At 42.4% G+C, this 19,588-nt stretch overlaps 1 protein-coding gene across 2 annotated transcripts in view; it reads left to right on the forward strand.

Moving 5' to 3' along the window:
• LOC111150441 (pyruvate dehydrogenase kinase 3) overlaps positions 1-19,588 on the forward strand; it is a 67,815-nt gene that overhangs the window by 34,647 nt on the left and 13,580 nt on the right. For both annotated transcript variants that reach the window (XM_022507907.1, XM_022507908.1), the window contains one exon: positions 12,598-12,675. In XM_022507907.1, the coding sequence (XP_022363615.1) occupies positions 12,598-12,675 (78 nt within the window). The remainder of the gene's footprint in view (positions 1-12,597; positions 12,676-19,588) is intronic.

Below are 19,588 nucleotides of genomic sequence, written 5' to 3' on the forward strand. Positions count from 1 at the left end.
CAGTTTCCTCATTATTCATTTAAGGTAAGTGTCACCTCCAGAAAGCCTCCCTAATTATAAGTGACCTACCAGGTGCCTGGACCTTTTCAGGTTTTTACTTTTTTCCTGGTGCTAGTTACTCTGTGCAGCTTCAGATTCCCAAACTACCCCTTCCCAAGATTGGCTCTCCTACTATGGCCCTCCCCTCTCTCCTCTGAACACACACAAGTTTTCATGACCACAGCTATCCTGGTTTTCATCACAGATCTTAGTTGTTCCTACTTTTTCTGAACTCAGTAGGAAGTTCAGTAGGAAGCAGACGAGGGCCTTGTCTTCTTGGTGAATCTCTCAAGCTCAGTTCAAGCAGAGTGACCTTTGCTGTTTGAACTCAGAGGGCCAAGGGAGGTGGCCTAGTTAGATGCAGCCTCCCCAGAGGAGGAATAGACCAGACCTTCAGCGGCTATTGGTAAAGAAAACCTGTACTGTTTGTTTACTCTGGGCATTGCTAAACCCAGGGAGAAGGACCCAGGCATGGTGGCCTTAGCTCACCCAAGGATCGTTGAGCTGTTCGGCCTCGGTTTAGGTAGGATACATCTACTCAAATTATCTCAATTTTAAGGTGACTAGGCCTAGCCTCAGCTCCCTAAGAATCCTATAGGTTGCTCACTCACAAGGTAACCCAGTGGTTGATTATGACCTCTGCAGGCCCCAGGGTAAAGGGGAGTAGGATCAGTCTTGTCCTAGCGTGTGTTCATCAGACCCTAGCCCAGTAGATTTTATGAATCAGAAAGCCTGGTTCAGGTAGTTGACTGCCCTTAGAGAAAAAGGCACAAATTCAGAAAGCAAAAGGGCATTATTATGTCCTGCCTTTATGCCTTTTCTTTTGAACTATAAGCAATTTGAGGTCAGCTTTTATGTTTTACATTTGTTTTTATAATGCATATAAAATGTAGTATATGCCTTTAAGATGGTCAGTAAATGTTCCTTGGTTTGATAAATGTTAAGCCTTTTGATAATTTTTTTAAAGATTTTATTTATTTATTTGACAGAGATCACAAGTAGGCAGAGAGTGAGAGGGAGAGAAGCAGGGTCCCTGCTGAGCAGAGAGCCCGACGTGGGGCTCAATCCCAAGACCCTAGGATCATGACCTGAGCCGAAGGCAGAGGCTTTAACCCACTGAGCCACCCAGGCGCCCCATGCCTTTTGATAATTTTTTAAATCAGCCTTACTGAGATCAAATTCTCATATCCCTGCAAGTCACACACAAGCGTACACACAACTCAGTGGTTTTTAGCACAGGTGCACAGCCGTGCCCTCATCACCACCGTCAGTGTCACACCGTCATCCCCAGGGAAAGAGACTCTGACCACTCGCCATGTTTTCCCCCCACCCAGCCCTAGGCAACCGCAGGTCTCCTTCCTTTCTCTAGATTTGCTATTCTGGACACTTTACTGTAAGTGGAATCACACAATACGTGGCCTTCTGTGTCTGGCTTTCACTTACCAGAGTGTCTTCAAGGTCATCTGCATTGCAATGTGGGTTAGTACTTCATTCCCCACCACTGAGTAACATTCCTTTGTATGGATATATTGCATTTTGTTGATTCATCAGCCGGTGGACATTGGGTTAGCTGGGCAACCTTGAACATGTTATGTTAACTTCTTTGGGCCTCAGTTTCTTCACCTGTAAAATGGTGCTTTTGGTAAGTCATCTTTATCATAGGGTTAAATGAGTTAATAGAGCTCCTGAAGCAGGGCTCGCACCCAGTAAGGACTGCAGGCAGGTTTACTAGCTGTGGTCCTTGGGCGTCACAGAAGTCATTTGGCTTCTCATTTATGACATTGCTTTGTTTCTGGCGTAAACTATGAAATATTTTTAAAAGTCATTCAGGACATTTATAAGACAATTGGATGTTTGACATTTAAGAAATGTTAATTTTTTAGATGTGATACCGATATTGTGATTAGGTTTTTTTGAAGGAGTCCTAGCTTCTAGAAAGCTATTTTTTTAATGTTAGGCATGATATAGAATGACATGTGGGTTTTGCCTCAAAATGACACATAACAGAAAAGAGTGGGCTTGTGTTGAAAACTGTTGAGGTTGGTAATGGGTACGTGAGGCGTCCTTACACTGCACTCTGTACCTTTGCATATGCTTGCAATTACTCGTAATCACTCTGTAAAAACAGACCCGTGTTTATCATCTCATCGTTTCTTCACAGTCTTTCATTCCTTTTCAGAGAGATTTAAACCATGAATCTGCAGCTAGATAAATAAGAGAGTTCTAAGCACCTGGTAGCACTTCCGTGGCTCAGAGAGATGAAGAGGCGCTCACGTGGGTCAGGAAGTCAGGTGGGGAGTCAGGAAGTCAGGTCGGGGGGAGACAAGGAGGAGGAGCCAGCTGCCCTTGACTCTTCAGGTGCAAAGAATCTGCCGTTTTGTGGCACTTCCTGTCTGTGCTGCTCTTCCGGGCTTTGTTCTGCACTTCCGGTCGTGGCCTTACTTGTACTTCCGGTGGTCTCTGTGCCTGCGCTGTAGATTTCTCAAGGGCCGGAATTGCTCTTACCACTTCTGCATCTTTCCTCGGGACGCCAGTTTTGTGGTGAAAACTAGCTGAAGGTGATGGGTAAAGCGGTTTGATTCGTGCCCTTACCCCCCTCCCTCCTCCTGTACTTACAGCTCTGACTCCACTCTTTCTCCAGCCAGTTTCAGCTTTCTACCCAGGGGTACTACAGTTGTAACTATGAATGAAGCTTCGGGTGTGTCCTCATGTAATCATTCCTGCCACTTGTGGCATATAACGTAGAGCCTGGATTTCTGGCGATGCCGGGGCCTGTGACAGTCACCCCCTGTGCTCTTTGGCCACTTAGATCACCACTTCCCCTGACATCCACTCTTGCACACACACACTCTTGCCCCACGGTCCTCTGGTAAAGAGGAGGGGCTTGTATGTTCCCTGTTCCTCACCGCGTTTTTCAAACCAGGTTGTTCATTTCTCGACATCCCGTTCCCATAAGGAGCTGAGCAGCGGAGGGTGGTTTCAGTTTCGGAAAGTGCATAAACACATTAAGCCACGTTCACACAATCAGCTCTTCGGCCACCCTTCACCCCCTTCACAAATCGTCCCTACTGATAACGCACAGCACACTCAGTATGCTTGTGGATACTTTCTAGAATGCTCTTTTGCTTCTTCCACCTGGTGAGGTGGATGCTTACTAAGGGCCACTTACTTGTCCTCAAACCATTGGTATAAGTTTTCCACCTGTTGTGACTCCATGATTTATTTCAGTATTATGTAAACTGAAGAAATGCGAGTACGGAAAAGAGACTTACCTCCATTAAAATCAAGTTGAATGCTTTGGAAAGACTTGATAAAGAACAGTCTCTTAAAAATGTAAGAAATGACAGTGAACAGGGGCAGCACTGAGTAAAACTCTCAGAATGAACCTGAGCTCACGTTGCTTCACAAGTGTCTTGAAGTTTATTACTCTTGAAAGGAATAAGGATCAGAATTCACAGATACATGTAGCATTGTTAATCTAAGAAAGATGACCTAGAACTCCAAACCAATCTGTATTGAAGGAAAAGGCTTTGGCCATATCAGAAAAGGTTGACAGAAGATAATTGTGTATTCAAATGTGCATTTTGAAGTTAGTGTTTACAATAATAGTCATACTTTGGGGCTTCCTACTTTATCCAGCATTTTTGTCAGTCACCCAACCCTGTCCCCAGTTGGGTCCATTGAGAGGACTAATGCCATAGCACCAAAACACTAAAAAATGCTCACTGAAGAAAGTTTAGAAAATGCAGAGAAAAAGAAAAGAATAAAAACACCTGTTTTCATAACTAAGTGAGAATGTTGTTTTATACATTTGAGTTCATACCATATCGACGGATGATTATGCAACAGCAAATAATGTGAGTAATCCTTGTCTCTACAAAATCCATAGTATTTGTTTCCCCTTCTCCAGCACTGATGCCCATCACACATGACCTTCCTGGATGAATTCAGCACCTGACAGTGTGGCCCATTTTCCGTCCTCTCTATCATTATAGTTGGAGTCCTTCCTGTGTCTCATCTGCTATACTCATAATCTCTGTATGTGAATAGGTTTTCCAGCTGCGTGTGTATAATCTTTATTCTTCAGCAGAGTACTGGCCTTAAATCAGGTCCCTTTCCTACCCTGGCAAAATGGGCCGGGCAACCTAGCAGGAAACCAGAAGATCTCTTCTCCCTGTAGACTAAAGCACATTTTAACAGTCCTCTCTGTTTCATTGCCTCTGGGCCCACTCCTAATTCTCTGCGTGTCAGGATACCTGCGCAGATGCTGTTTCTGTTTCAAGATAAGACCGAGAGAAGGAACAAAGCGGAGAGCACCAGTGGTCAAAAGGCCTGCAAATTCATCCCTGTCTCAGAGCAAAAAGACACTGAGTCTATTACCCCCAGAGGCCCCAGGAGCAACAATCCAAAGGTCTCAAAGGGCCCATACCTCACAGTTATCCCCAGTATTCCCAAGTGCTGGCAAGAAGAGGAAGAAATGCGTGTTGGTGTCTTTTGACTCTTGGTGAAGGCTTACTGCTCCCTTCCTGTTTTTCAAGCAGTTGGTATTTTTTTTTTGTTGACTTTTTGTCTTCTCATATCCTACTAGATTTCCCCATTATTTTCTTGGTGTATCTCTATCTTAGACACTGTTTTCCTTTCATTTGATTTTCAGAAGCTTGATGTGGAGGGAGTAGGGGTTCCGGCTTTCGCTGACAGCTCTACTGTTGATTTTCGCAGCTGTGGCGATCCTGCGTGCGTTAAGCACAGTCACATCTCCAGCCCACACGCCCTGCGTCACGCACACATGCCTACGTATGCACATCTATGTGTCTTGCAGCCATACAGAACCTTCTCGAACGCACAACGATGCCATACTTAGATCTCTTGAGACAGACTACAGAACACTTTTATGTGGAAGGGTAGGGACAATATTTTTATTTTGGACTAGACAGTTGTATAAACGTGTAAAAATGGGGTGCATCTTGCATAACACTAATTAAATGTGCAGAACACTGAAGCGTGCCCTCTTGCTGCTTACTTAGCACATAATATCTACCTTTATACATCTGCAAATTATAGACTCACAGTAGCGAATGCTAGAATTAGTGTTGTAAAGCTGTTCCTATTATCCTTTGAGATATCCTTCCATTGTGACCCTTTTCCCTCCTGTCTTTGTAAGAAACCGGGAAATGGAAAATCCTGTGGTAAGATCGTTTTAAAGGTACAGACTTAGATGCTTGGCCCAGGAGTCAGCTCTCACAGTGATGCTAGCTTGGCCGTGTTGTTCCTCCATGCTGTTACATGACAGCATCCAAATGCTATCCTGAGAGCCTGTCGTTACTCTGGCTCAGAAATAATGTCTTCTGCTCTTACTTAGGGCTCTTCAGGTTGTAAGGTACAGAGATCAACTTGTGTTAGCCCAAGAAATAAACTTATTAAAGAATCTAGTAGGTTCCATGGTAATCCAAAGGCAAGAAGCACCTCACTGTTGGAGCTATAGATATTGGAACTGGGAAACAGAGAACAAGGTGGTTTTCTGTGTTTCTTTGCAACTGGGGTTGCTGAGTCGCAGTCCCTCCATCTTTCTCTTGTAGGCTGACGGACTTGTTTAGGGCAATGGTGGGCACTCCATGCCCTCTAGATTATAACTCCCAGTGGGTCCTTTTTCTCTTCTGCCCTGGCTGAGTGTCTCGAACCTAAATTCTCAACAAATGAATTTGGTTGGCTCAGCCCGTCTTTTTGCCCCGACCCCAGGTTTTAGGATTCTGGTCAAACTGTAGATTGGTTTACCTGCATTAGACGTTCTACCCTCACTCATCTGGTTGGCTGGGGTTTGGAGAGTAGGAGAAGGTCCAGTGCCTAAAAAAAAACTCTGGTTCCTACTCGGAATGGGTTCTGGGTAGGATGATAAACATACCTTACCAGAATTGCTTTGTAGCTTAAAAGGGTTCTAAAGCAGCGTATCTCTGACTTTGTGATGCTTTATGGTTGTTCATGTCACCTCTTCTGACAGTGGCTTTTAAAACTTGAGCTTGACAGTTTTTTATATCCTGTTAGATACAAGTTAGGGACCTTGGCACCTTCATGTTTGTTTTTTCAATACTCAAATTTATCCTTGCCTAGCCTCTTATAAGACATTTGTAAACAAATGATTACGTGTCTTCATGCTAGGGGCTAATATTTGATAGCAGAATTCTGTGGTGAGTTTTGAATAGGAAGATCTTTTTTTTAAGATTTTATTTATTTATTTGACAGAGAAAGAGATCACAAGTAGGCAGAGAGGCAGGCAGAGAGGGGGGGGAAGCAGGCTCCGTGCTGAGCAGAGAGCCCTATGCGAGGCTTGATCCCAGGACCCTGGGACCATGACCTGAGCTGAAGGCAGAGGCTTAACCCACTGAGCCACCCAGGCGCCCCAGGAAGATCTTCTAATAGAAAAGTCTAATAAAATAATTTCCATAATCTAGTAAACATTCCTATGCACTTAAAAAAAAAAAAAAACAATTCCTGGGGCACCTGAGTGGCTCAGTCGATTGAGCGGCTGACTCTTGATTTCAGCTCAGGTCATGATCTCAGGGTCCCAGGATTGAGTCCTGCGTTGGGCTCCGTGCTCAGTGGGGAGCCTGCTTGAGATTCTCTCCCTCTCCCTCTGCCCCTCCCCACCTCGCTCTTTTTCTCTCTCTGTCTCTCAGGTAAATAAATAAAAAATAAATCTTAAAACCCCTAATTCCTGGCTAAGTTGAATCTTTTGGGCTACTTGCTGTGTGAACCTTCACCCTACCCTTAAATAAAATATATTTTGTCTTGTGTGTTTACAGTTTGAGTAGCCTGGGGAAGTACATATGTGCCATACCCACAGTTTTGTTACTTTATGATCATTATTTTCCTTGAAAACAGATTTTTAAAATAATAGCATTTATATTCAGTGACAATAATAGTCCTTTCCTGATACTTGCTTTTAAAGGTTGGTGGTAAATACTGGCCCAAATATATTGCAGACAAAAATAACTCAGTAAATTATCATATTTTACAATTTTGGCTTCTAATTAAAAAGTAGAAGTGTTATTAGAATGTTTATTGTAAGTAGAACTTGCATTTTACTCTAGAATAAAGGAAATGAATTAATAAGCCAGTAGTTGAATTTTGGGTATATTGTTTTAAAGTTTTTCATGTGTATGTCGTACACCCTGGTGCCCCATGACCATTCATGTCCTGGGAGAGACAGTGACAGAATTAGCATGACCTGGCCTTGGCTTTCTAGGCAAGTGGGCCCCAAATCTAGCTTCTCTTCAGAATTACTTGCTAAGTGTTTTTTTTTTTTTTTTAATATTTTATTTATTTATTTGACATAGAGAGAGAAGCAAGAGCGAGCACAGGCAGACAGAGTGGCAGGCAGAGGCAGAGGGAGAAGCAGGCTCCCTGCCAAGCAAGGAGCCCGATGTGGGACTCGATCCCAGGACGCTGGGATCATGACCCGAGCCGAAGGCAGCCGCTCAACCAACTGAGCCACCCAGGCGTCCCTAAGTGTTTTTTTTTTTTAAGATTTATTTATTCATTTTAGAGAGAGAGTGTGCAAGCAAAGGGAAGGGCAGAGGGAGAGAGGGAGGGAGAGTATGTTAAGCAGAGTCTGCACTGAGCATGGAACGCAGGGCTCAGTCTCACAGCCCTGAGATCAAAACCTGAGCCAAAAGCAGGAGTTGGACGCCTAACCAACGGAGCCACCCAGGTGCCCCTTAGTTCTTTAAAATATGGATTCCTAGGCCTCAATATAGACTGACCACATCATACTCTCCAGGAGTTCATTTAAGAATCTGTCCAGGTTTTTTTTTTTAACTTGGTAATGAATTTTACATACAGCCAGTTTTGGAAATCACTCTAGGCCTTAGTTCCCAGTCTGACCAAAAAGAGTATCTGTCATCCGTATAACTGACTGCACCTTGATAACCTTATCATGGATAGCAGGATTGTTCCATATTACCTCTCCATCAGAAAGGATGAATACCCAACTTTTGTATCGACGTGGATGGGACTGGAGGAGATTATGCTGAGTGAAATAAGTCAAGCGGAAAGAGTCAATTATCATATGGTTTCACTTATTTGTGGAGCATAACAAATAACATGGAGGACAGGGGGAGTTAGAGAGGAGAAGGGAGTTGGGGGAAATTGGAAGTGGAGGTGAACCATGAGAGACTGCGGACTTTGAGAAACCGAGGGTTTTGGAGGGGAGGCGGGTGAGGGGCTGAGTGAGCCTGGTCGTGGGTATTATGGAGGGCACAGACTGCATAGAGCACTGGATGTGGTGCATAAACAATGAATCTTGGAACACTGAAAAAATAAAGCTAAAAAAAAATTAAGAAAAAGAAGGATTGTTCCATGTGACAGCGCTCTAGCATGGGCTCCAGCCAGCCAGGCTCTACCGACTGAGCAGCCAGGTGCCCCCATAATGCAGTTCTTAATTACAGCATTGATACACTATAATTAGGAGTATGGTTTAAAAATTCTTATTCACATGTGGTTTTAGGAACCGTACTGTGTCTTTGTGTTTCAAGTTGCCTGCTTTCTGGACTCGGTCATCTTGCCCATGTTATATTTATGTAACACTTTTTCCTGCACGATGCTGTTAAAATCTCGTGCTCCTGGCCAAGCCAGTGCCATGAGGAACCAGTACATTTAGCGGGACTAGGTTCTTTTCCTTTTATAGTGAATGGAAGAATGATGTTTAAACGTCCTTAAAGGTGTCACATACTTGGGGGCGTTGTTTTGTGGAGGTGTGCTGGCTTTGTATGTGGTTAACGAAGCATCATGTTCAGATTTCAGTATTTGTTGAAGGAAAGTGGCCTTGGAGGTTCTCAGTCGGCTTTGTGCTATCGTGTCACTAGGTGGAGATGTAGCGCTGTTCAGTGGTGTAGCCAAAGCGAAGAGTGAGGCTTGAGTTCTTGTCTCTTTACAAGACTGCTTTGCACATATTTGATGAGGTTTCTTCTACTCTAGGGAAAAACTTGTAAATTTGGTATGATTCTGAATTTTTTTTTTATTAGAGTTTAAAATCAATCCTGCTTTAATGTCTGTTTTCACACCGATCAGCTCTGTTTTAAAAAATATTGTTTCCTCTTAATAACGTGTCCTTTGTCTATCCCTCGTTGTTTCATCTTGTCATCGTTATTCTAATGTCCCTGTGACTGTTTATAGTGGTTTAATTCTAAAAGTCTAGTAATATAACTAGAATTTTTATTCTGGGGTCAAATATTATATAAAATTTTAATTTGGCAGCAGTATGAGGTAAATGAACCAAAATTTGTAGTCTGAACATACCTGAATCTTATTTTTATATTAGTTTAGGCTGCCAGGGCCTAATTTTTATATATTTAAATTCAGTAGGGGTCACTTTTTCCCTCTTTCTTTCTTCTGTTCCTCTTGAATCTTAAGTGTCTATGCACACTATTGATGTGGGGGATTTTAAAAAAGTACAAACCTGTTTCCGAAGAGCTGGTGTCCAGTTGAGAACATTGCAAACACACCTACAGAGGATTTTAAAGTAATCTGAATATCTGATCTTTAGAAACTGTGAAGGTGGAACTTTAAAAAACAATCTCACTTTGGAAAAGATTCTGGCTGTTCCTCAAATGTTTAAACACTGTGATACCTTATGATCCAGCAATTTTCCTCTCCTAGGTATACATTCAAGGGAAATGAAAACATATGTTCACCAAAAAACCTGGGACAAGAATGTTCATAGCAGCATTATTCATAATAGCCACAAAGTGGAAACAACCCATTTGGCCCTCACCAGATGAACGGATAAACAAAACATGGCACGTGTGCAGCATGGTACCATTCAGCCATGAGGAGGAATGAAGTACTGACCCACGTTGAGACACGGGTGACCCTTGGAGACACTCTGCTAAGTGAACGCAGCCAGACACAAAAGGCCACATATTGTGTGATTCCACTGTGTCTAGAAAGCAAACCTAGAGAGAGAAAGGAGACCCATGGTTGCCTAGGGCTGGGTGGGGGGAAGCCACGGCAGTGGTCACGGAGTCTCTTTCCCGGGGATGACGTGACGTTGATGGTGGTGATGGGGGCATGGCTGTGCACCTGTGCTAAAGACCACTGAGTTGTGTGTACACTTTAAATGGGTGACTTGCAGGGATATGAGAATTCAATCTCAGTAAGCCTGGTTTAAAAATAAACTATCAAGAGGCTTAACATTTATCCCAGGAAGGACTATGTACTGACCATCTAATTGGTATATACTAAGTTCTGTAGGAGTTACAAACTCAGTGTAAGACAAACCCAGTAAGACAAACTGCTTCCAGTTCAAAAGAGGCACCCGTGCAGTCTATAAGAATGCACTTTTGCTTTCTGAATGTTTCCTGTCTTTCTGGACGTAATCGCCTGAATTCTCTTCCAGCTGTTTCTTTAATAGCCCTGATCTTCTTACCCTATGTCTTTTTTTTTTTTTCCTTTCAAAAGCAAACTGTTGCTACTCAGACTTTGATAAATATCAGCCCAATCCTATGAGCTTTAGCTAACTTAAAGGACATTTTTAAGCTACGGCAGTGTTCCCAGTAACTTAGAGTGTGTGGTTCACGGAAACCCATTCGTTCAGCAAATACTGATATTTCATTACAAGTAATTGGCAAATCTTAAAACTTTTGGCATTATTATTTTTAAAAAAGATTTTTTTAAAGATTTTATTTATTTATTTGTTAGCGAGCGAGAGAGAGAGTGCGCGCGAGCACAGGCAGACAGAGCGGCAGGCAGAGGCAGAGGGAGAAGCAGACTTCCCACAGAGCAAGGAGCCCGATGCGGGACTCGATCCCAGGACACTGGGATCATGACCTGAGCCGAAGGCAGCCGCTTAACCAACTGAGCCACCCAGGCGTCCCTAAGAAGATTTTTAAATTCTTTTTATTTCAACTGATGAACAAACATTGATATGTTACCTTTTTAAAAAAGATTTATTTGTTTGTTTTAGCGAGAGAGCACAAGCAGGAGGTACAGAGGGAGAGGGAGAGAGAATTGGAAGCAGATTCCTTGCTGAGTGCAGAGCCCGACTCAGAGCTTGGTCTCATGACCCTGAGATCATGACCCGAGCTGAAACCAAGAGTTAACCAACTGTGCTGCCTTGGCACCCCAACATTGGTATATTTTATTAACTAAAATCTCTGGATTACATCAAGGTTCACTCTTTGCGTTGTCCAGTTCTCCTTGCTTTAACAAGTGCATAATGATGTGTACCCACCGTCGCAGCACCCTACAGAGTGGGTTCACTGCCCTCAGAATGCCCCATGCTCTACCTATTCACCCCTGCCCCTCCTACCTCCCCCTGAACCCCTGATCATTTTACTGTCTTTATGGTTTTGCCTTTTCTAGAATGTCCTATAGTTTTTAACTTAAAAAGTTTTTTTTATTATTGAAGTATATAGTTGGCCTACAATGTTACTGTCAGTTGTACAACATAGTAATTCAACAGTTCTGTACATTACTCTGTGTTCACCATAATAAGGGTAGTCACCATCTGTCGCCATGCAAATCATAACCGTAAAGAAATAGCACTTGACAGCAGTCAGAACAGCTAATATCAAATGACAAGAAATAACAAAGGTTGGTGCAGATGTGGAGAAAAGGGAACCCTCGTGCACTCTTTGGGGGAGTGTATTTGGTCCAGATACTATGGAAAAGAGTATGGAAGGTCCTCAAAAAACTAAAAATAGAAATACCATATGATCCAGTAATTCCACTTCTGGGTATTTACCCCAGGAAAACAAAGACACTGATTTGCAGATATATGCACCCCTGCTTTTACTGCAGCATTATTTGCATTAGTCAAGATGTAGAGGCAGCCTAAGCATCCATCCATAGATGAAGGGATAAAGGAGCGGTGTATACATACAATGGAATATTACTCAGCCATAAAAAAGAATGAAGTTTTGCCATTGATGGCAACATGGATGGTCCTAGAGGGTGTTATACTAAGTGAGATAAGTCAGAGAAAGACAAATACTATATGATTTCACTTACATATGAAATGTGAAAAACAAACAGACTCATAAATATAGGGAACAAACTGGTGGCTGCTAGAGGGGCGGGTGGGGGAGAGCTGAACTTGGTGAAAGGGATTATAAGATACAGCTTTCCATTTATAAGATAATTAAGTCAGAGAGGTACAGCATACAGAATATAGTCAATAATATTGTAACAACAGATACCTTTTGCTGCAATTTAGTCAGCTTCCGTGGTGTTCAAAAGTAGTCTTGAGTTCATAGATTTTCATGGAAAATGCCTTTTAGGAACATGTAAAAGCTAAACAAATGTACGCCTAGTATAGAACTAGCCATGTTGTTGTTAGTGCGACATTTTGATATTGTTGTCATCATTACAATTTTAAAGGAGGAGAAATTCTGGTTCAGTCCCAATAATTCTATTATAGCCAAAAAAGACTTGTTTTTCAAAAGCAGTAATTAATTCTGAATCCATCAGTTTAGTAGCTGTCCTAGTTTTGTTTATTTTATCTGTCTATATGCCTGTCTGCCCATATGCTTTTATCTAAAGCTAAACTTCTTTATTGCTTTGCAGATGCCTATGAAACCGCCAAGATGCTGTGTGAGCAGTATTACCTGGTCGCTCCAGAGCTGGAAGTGGAAGAATTCAATGGTAAAAGAAAAATCATTTTTACTGTACATACAAGGAAGGTGACTAAAAATCTGATGATACCTGAGCTATATTTCAGTGAGATTTCCTCACATTACACTGCTTTCTCATCTTTCTTTTCTTTTTCAAGCTTTTCTATCTCTTCGGTCTCCTAGGCATATTATGGTAAGGAGTTTTCGTACGAGTTTGTAATCTTCTCGAACTCAGAGTTCTTGGAACAGAAGTCATCAAGGTAGAAATTGCACAAACAGATGAATAGGCAGTTCTCAAAACAACAAATGCTAGGCAGTCAGTAAACATATGGAAATATGTGTTACTAGACTAATCAGAGAAGTACAAACAAAAATGGAGAAATGCCATTTTTGTCTTTTAAAATGGCAGTGATTATAATGTTGTAATACTTTGAATTGGTGCCCAGAAAAATACTCTTGACAACACTTACACATTTCTGGTATAAGTTTAAATTAGTACAGCCTTTCTCAAAAAATGCTAGCAATGTCTTTCTTGTTGGCCCAGGAAATTAAAATTCAGTAATGGTCATATTCTTTGGTCCCGTAAATTAAACTTCAGAAAGTTTATTATGTGAACGTAAAGGTGTGCACAGATGTATGTACAAGAATAACAACCACAGTGGTTTTCTTAAACAGAAAAATTAGAAAACAACCCCAGTTGTCCACGATAGAAGATATTTAATTAAGTTGTGGTACATCCATAAGATAGAATACTAAGCAGCCATTCAAAATAACGCTTTAAGGGGTGCCTGGGTGGCTCAGTGGGTTAAAGCCTCTGCCTTCGGCTCAGGTCATGATCCCAGGGTCCTGGGATCAAGCCCCATGTCGGGCTCTCTGCTCAGCGGGGAGCCTGCTTCCTCCTCTCTCTCTGCCTGCCTCTCTGCCTACTTGTGATGTCTGTCTGTCAAATAAATAAATAAAATCTTTAAAAAAACAAAAAAACAAAATAACGCTTTAAAAGAATACTGAATGTATTGAAAAAGTTGAGTTTTTTAAACACAGGCTATAAAAGTTCATTAGTGTCACGAGTTCAATGGGAAATATTTTGAAGGATTTATAGCACCAAAACAACAGCTTTCTGGGCTATAGGTGTGTAGCTGATTGTTACCTTAGTCATATGATTCTATATGTATTTGCATGTTACCTTTATTTGTAAGTTACAAGAGAGACATGCTTGTTGGGAAAATAGAAACAATACAGAATGTAGAGTAAGAACTGAAAGTTCCCTTGTTCTCTGAGGACCGGGCAGAGCTTTGTTTTTGACATAAATGGGGTTGAAACTATGCATGTTCTATAACCGGCATTCTTCACTTTGCCTTGAAGATCTTTGCATGTATTAATGTCATTTAGAGATTATCCACAGTGTAGATTGCCATTATGGAGTCATTTACCATTCAGTGGACATTTAGGATTTCTAATTTTCCCATATTTCTTTATAACGAACAGTGAAGGGTGTGTCTGTGTCTGCAGGGTGGGAAAATTTGTGAACACGTGGAAGCATTTCTGTAGGTTGGATCCCTAGAAGTGGAATGACTGAATCTTAGGGTGTGGATGTTTACAGTTAAACCAAATTCCCTCTCAAAAATATGTTAAAAATGTATTTTGCTTATAATGAGATCAACATGTGAAAAGATGTTAGGCCGTTGTTGTAGGATAGTTGCCCCTACATTCTGCCAGAAGGTATCCAAGCTGCTTTCCAAGTCTGTTGGGTTCTCTGAGAAGAGTTGTGCCCATATTTTGGATCAATACACTGCCAGAACCAAAAGGACTTCACTTGAGTATTCCCAAGTAGAAACATCTAAGTCTTCTCTCTACTTTTTCATACCGGCGAGGTGAGGCCTGACCTCACTGTGCACGTTTCTCTTTGTCAAACGCAGAACTTAAAATCGCAGTTGATAACCGATTGCTCTTTTGCATGAGTGGCAGTCTGACTCACTGTAAAGGCCAGAGCAGCTAGCCCGCTCTTGCTGAGTCCCAGGAGCCAGCTGTGTCACACATTTCTTCTCAGTGAAACTGTCACGCTGGGCAGCGCGCCTCACCAGGAGAAGAGATTAACAACTATATTTGGCACTGTCTCGTGCATGATTTTTCAAGTCCCCTTTCCCATCACTAAGATAAATGAGTGCTGCTGGTTATAGGCGACCTCTAGTTCCCTGTGGCTCTGGGTAATGTGTTTATGATTTCTCTTTACGATTTTCTGAATGTCAGAGCTCTTTGTGGATGTGGCTCAGGGCGGTGCCTTCGCGCTAACAAGTTCTGTGGTAGAGATGCAGGTCAGAGGTCAGTCCTGAACACCTTAAGTAGGCGTCACTTTGTAAAGAGTGGATGTTTCCCACAGCATGTTGCCTATCTCAGTTTTCCTGAAAGGAAAAATCCATCAGATCCAGATTCCCACAGATTCAGTTTCAGAGTCTGCTTCTTTCTCGTTGCTTCCATTACCCCACAGGCGCCTCGAACAGTAGTGAGAAATAGCACTGCCCTCCGCTGTGTGCTTGACAGCAGTGTGGCCACTGCTGACCCGAAGGAACCTCTGTTGCTTCCCGAGAATCGTTCCATTAGTTTGACATATCATCTTTTGTTCTGAATCTCTGGGCTTTTTTTCTTTGCCATCGTAGACCCCTGAGGGAAGTAGTGAATAGGACTACGGAGAACATACTTTGTGAACACTGTCACTATTTACCAGTCATCCCTAGAATTCTGGATATTGGGAGCCAGCTAAAATAAACTTTCTTTTTTCTCCATCTGATAACACTTAACAGGAGCATTAAAAATAACAGATGTGTTGGAGTGCCTGGGTGGCTCAGTTGTTAAGTGTCTGCCTTTGGCTCAGGTCATGATCCCTGGGTCCTGGGATCCAGCCCTACATCGGGCTCTCTACTCCGGGCAAGCCTGCTGCTCCCCTTGCTTGTGCTCTCTCTGTCTCTGTCGAATAAATAAATAAAATCTTAAAAAAATAACAGATGTTTATCTTCTATCAGGTTTCAGATTTTTCTGACTTGCCCCCGGTGGCAACCCATGTTGGTTTCTCCAGACAAGCATCCATTTTGTCACACGTGTTCTCATTTTAGCTTTCTTATTCTCCTGAGAAATCACTTGCCAAAACGTTAAGCAAACACACCTCTTTTCTTACCTGTTTTGGATCCTTGTGGTGAGGCAGCACGGCTCAGAGGAATGACGTGAGCTTTGTAGCTCTCCAGGTGGTGGGAGGGGACACATGGAACAACTTCCTTGTCTGTAAGATCACCTTGCCTGGTGATAAAAGGATACTGTTTCTAGGGCCTTAAATACAGCACCAGACACAAACTGGGTTTTTTTTTTTTTTTTTTTAATAAAAGGGTGGCTACTGGAAGTCAGAGTTGACTTGGGAAAGATAAAACTTATGGTTACTACTTGCATTTCTTCACCATTTCTAGAGTAGTCTTTCCTGTCGAGAGGTTCGTTCATACCTCTGCGTTTCATGGGCAACATGAAAACTTCAAGTCAGGGGCGCCTGGGTGGCTCAGTCGGTTAAGTGTCTGCCTTCAGCTCAGGTTATCATCCTGGGGTCCTGGGATCGAGCCCCACATTGGGTTCCCTGCTCAGCAGGAGGCTGCTTCTCTCTCTCCCTCTGCCTGCCATTCCCCTTGCTCGTGCTCTCTCTCTCTCTCTCTCTGTGTCAAATGAGTAAATAAAATCTTTAAAAGTTAAAAAGAAAATTTCAAGTCATACTATATATACGTTGTTATAAGAGGGTTCCCAAGGGGTGCCGGGGTGGCTGAGTCAGTTAAGTGGCTGACACCGGATTTCAGCTCAGGTCATGATCTCAGGGTCCTGGGATCGACCTGGGTCCACTGTGTCCTTTGTCCAGGTCCGTGCTCAGCGAAGAGTCTGCTTGTCTCCCTCCGTCTACTCTCGCCCCCACTTGCACTCTCTTTCTGTCTCTCTCTCAAATAAATAAATATATAAAATCTTTTTTGAAAAAGAAGGTTCCCAGGAAAAAGGTGTGTATCTATCCTGGGATCTTTGATTTCCAGCTTCCCTATATTGGATACTTTCGTGGTTATTTTTGGTCAGGGGGTTCTATACAATAGTTGAAAAGCCATTGCTGGTAGCCCTGTTAAGACCATAAAGTTAACTTTTTAGTAGTGATACTAGCCAGCATTTATTGACTCTTTACATTGCGGCAGGCTCTTTGTAAGCTAGTTTATCCCTGTTAACCCATTTAATCCTTATAGTAACCCAGTGAGGTACGTACTGTGCCCATTTCAGATATGGCACACTGAGGCCCAGATGTTTTAAATACCTATTAATGTGACTGTTAAATTCCAGAATCAGGATTAATCCCAGGATAACTTTGAACTACACTGTTTCTAATAGTCTCGTCCATTGACTTTGGGACTTAATCAATCATCTCTAAGTGCCCTTTTCTCTTAAATGCATTTCTTTTCTGCTTAGCCTCTACTTTTTTCATTCTTATAGGAGAGCTGTCTGAAAATAAAATTCTCTGTATCCCATGTGGAGTTCTGTTGGTATTTATTACATGTTGTTTCAACTAATGGTTTTTGGAGCAATGACTCTGTAAAAGAGAGACTTGATTATTTCTTGAGTCTTGAGCATGAGAAATCTGGGCCATTTTTTTCCATTTACTTTAAAAAATATACTTTAGATGGAAAATTCATATTGCATTTATGTTCTGTTTTAGAAAGTTAATAAATATCTATTAAGGGCCTACTACATAAAAGCCATTGGACCCAGGATTAGGTTAAAAGTTATGGACAAAAGCATTGGACTTGATTTTAAAAAAGGAAGGAAAGACATCTAACCTATAATGTTCTGCAAGAAAATATAAGTAATTGAGCAAGCCTACAGATGACTCCTAGAGAATGTTTGTTCAAGTGAAAAGAAAAAAATATATCAGAGATTAGATTTGGAAAAAGATCTGGAGTGAAAAGGTTGAATTCAGAAGGCTGTTTATATGACTAATCATGCCTTTTGGTACAAGATAGCCTGAGTGTTCAGCTTGTTCCTGGGGATCCATTAAAACGACAATAAAGGAATACAAAGAAAAACAGCAAAGAAATCAGGGGGCCCGTCATCAGTGGGACCAGTCACAAAGAAGAGGTTACAGCAAAGATGGAGGGACCCTGGGAGCAGAGCCAGTAGGGGCAAAGCATTGGAAAGTGAAGTCAAAAGGAGGGGTCAGTTGAAAGCTGGTCTAAGGCAGAGCACGGAGGGGTGATAGGGAACACTGGTCTTGGGCTGTGCTCTGCCTACAGTCAGTCACAAGCATTCTTCCTAGGGCAGAAATTAAAATCAGAGTACTTTTTTCAAGAATAACCTTGGAAAAAGTGGGGCTGTTCATGTACCTGTTGTTGGCCCAAAATAAAGCTCTCTTCACTGAGAATTTGGGGCACCCTCCGGTCAGAAGCCAGCTTACTGTCTGCCTACCCTAAAGTCACTTGAGAAGTCTTGACCAGATCCGTGGGGCTCCAAGTCAGCCTTCTTGTTTAGTTGAGGGGAAATGAACACCAGCTTCCTCAAATGATTTGTCTAATTCCTCATTCAACAAGAATATTACTGCCAAGGTTTATCACACCTCAGGCGACACCCAGGAGCGTGAGGAAAATCTGACTAGCATTAAACTTACCAGCTGCATTACCATGGCCAGGAGACTACCCCCTCCTTCTAAATTCTGAGAGAAAATGATTTTGAATGCAGAATTTTGTACTAAGCCAGACCTTCCAGTGAGTCAGAGGTGTAAAGACTGAGAAATGTATTTCCTAAGGGCACCTTTCTGAGGTAGGCTACTTGACTGACTTGATGCTTTATGTCATATGGACATAAGAAATAGTGAAGAACATACTAGAACTTTAATCAAAAACATTTTGAAGATGATGGTTATACGGCATGTTTGGAAGGCAATCAATTCTTTTTTTTTTTAAGATTTTATTTATTTATTTCACAGAGAGAAGGCACAAGTAGGCAGAGAGGCAGGCAGAGAGAGAGATAGAGGAGGAAGCAGGCTCTCCGCTGAGCAGAGAGCCCGATGCGGAACTCGATCCCAGGACCCTGAGATCACAACCCGAGCTGAAGGCAGAGGCCCAACCCACTGAGCCACCCAGGCGCCCCGGAAGGCAATCAATTCTAATTTGAAAAATCTTAAAGAATGAAATGGATACCATGCACTAGAATAGGAAGCTAGAGGATCTTGGTGATGTGGTGAGGAAAGCATGTTTCTTGTCCAGTTACCCAAGAAGAAGGGTAATCAGAAGCTCCAGGAAACAAAACTGTGTAAGAAGGACACAGTCCAGGTACTCAGTAATCTAAAAAAAGGGTAGCGGGATTTTAAGGAATTGGTGGAGGATTAAGGCAATCATTTCACCTTAAGGCTGAGAACATTCTTCTTCGTGTGACCAGTGAAACATGTCATTGGAATCACGGAGAAGGAAATATTGTTCTTCTACACTCTTGTGGCTGCTCTGCAGTGATCCGTATTTACCTAGTTTGATGTTCCCAACACTGTCAATTTTCAGCTTTTTTAAAAAAGATTTTATATATTTATTTGAGAGAGAAAGAGCTTGAGTGGGGGAAGAGATGGCAGAGGGAGAAGCCAACTCCCCACTAAGCACAGATCCTGATACTCAATCCCAGGACCCTGAGATCAGGACCTGAGCCAAAGGCAGACACTTAACCGACTGAGCCATCCAGGCGCCCCTCAATTTTCAGCTTTTATTTTTTTTTAAGATTATTTATTTATTTATTTGACAGAGAGAGAGAGAGAGAGAGATCACAATTGGGCAGAGAGGCAGGCGGGGGGGCGGGGAAGCAGGCTCCCCGCTGAGCAGAGAGCCCGATGTGGGACTGGATCCCAGGATCCTGGGACCATGAGCAGAGCCGAAGGCAGAGGCTTTAACCCACGAGCCACC

The sequence above is a fragment of the Enhydra lutris genome, unplaced genomic scaffold, assembly GCF_002288905.1.
Source record: "Enhydra lutris kenyoni isolate GAN:26980312 unplaced genomic scaffold, ASM228890v2 scaffoldscaffold23, whole genome shotgun sequence".
NCBI classification, from domain to species: Eukaryota; Metazoa; Chordata; class Mammalia; order Carnivora; family Mustelidae; genus Enhydra; species Enhydra lutris.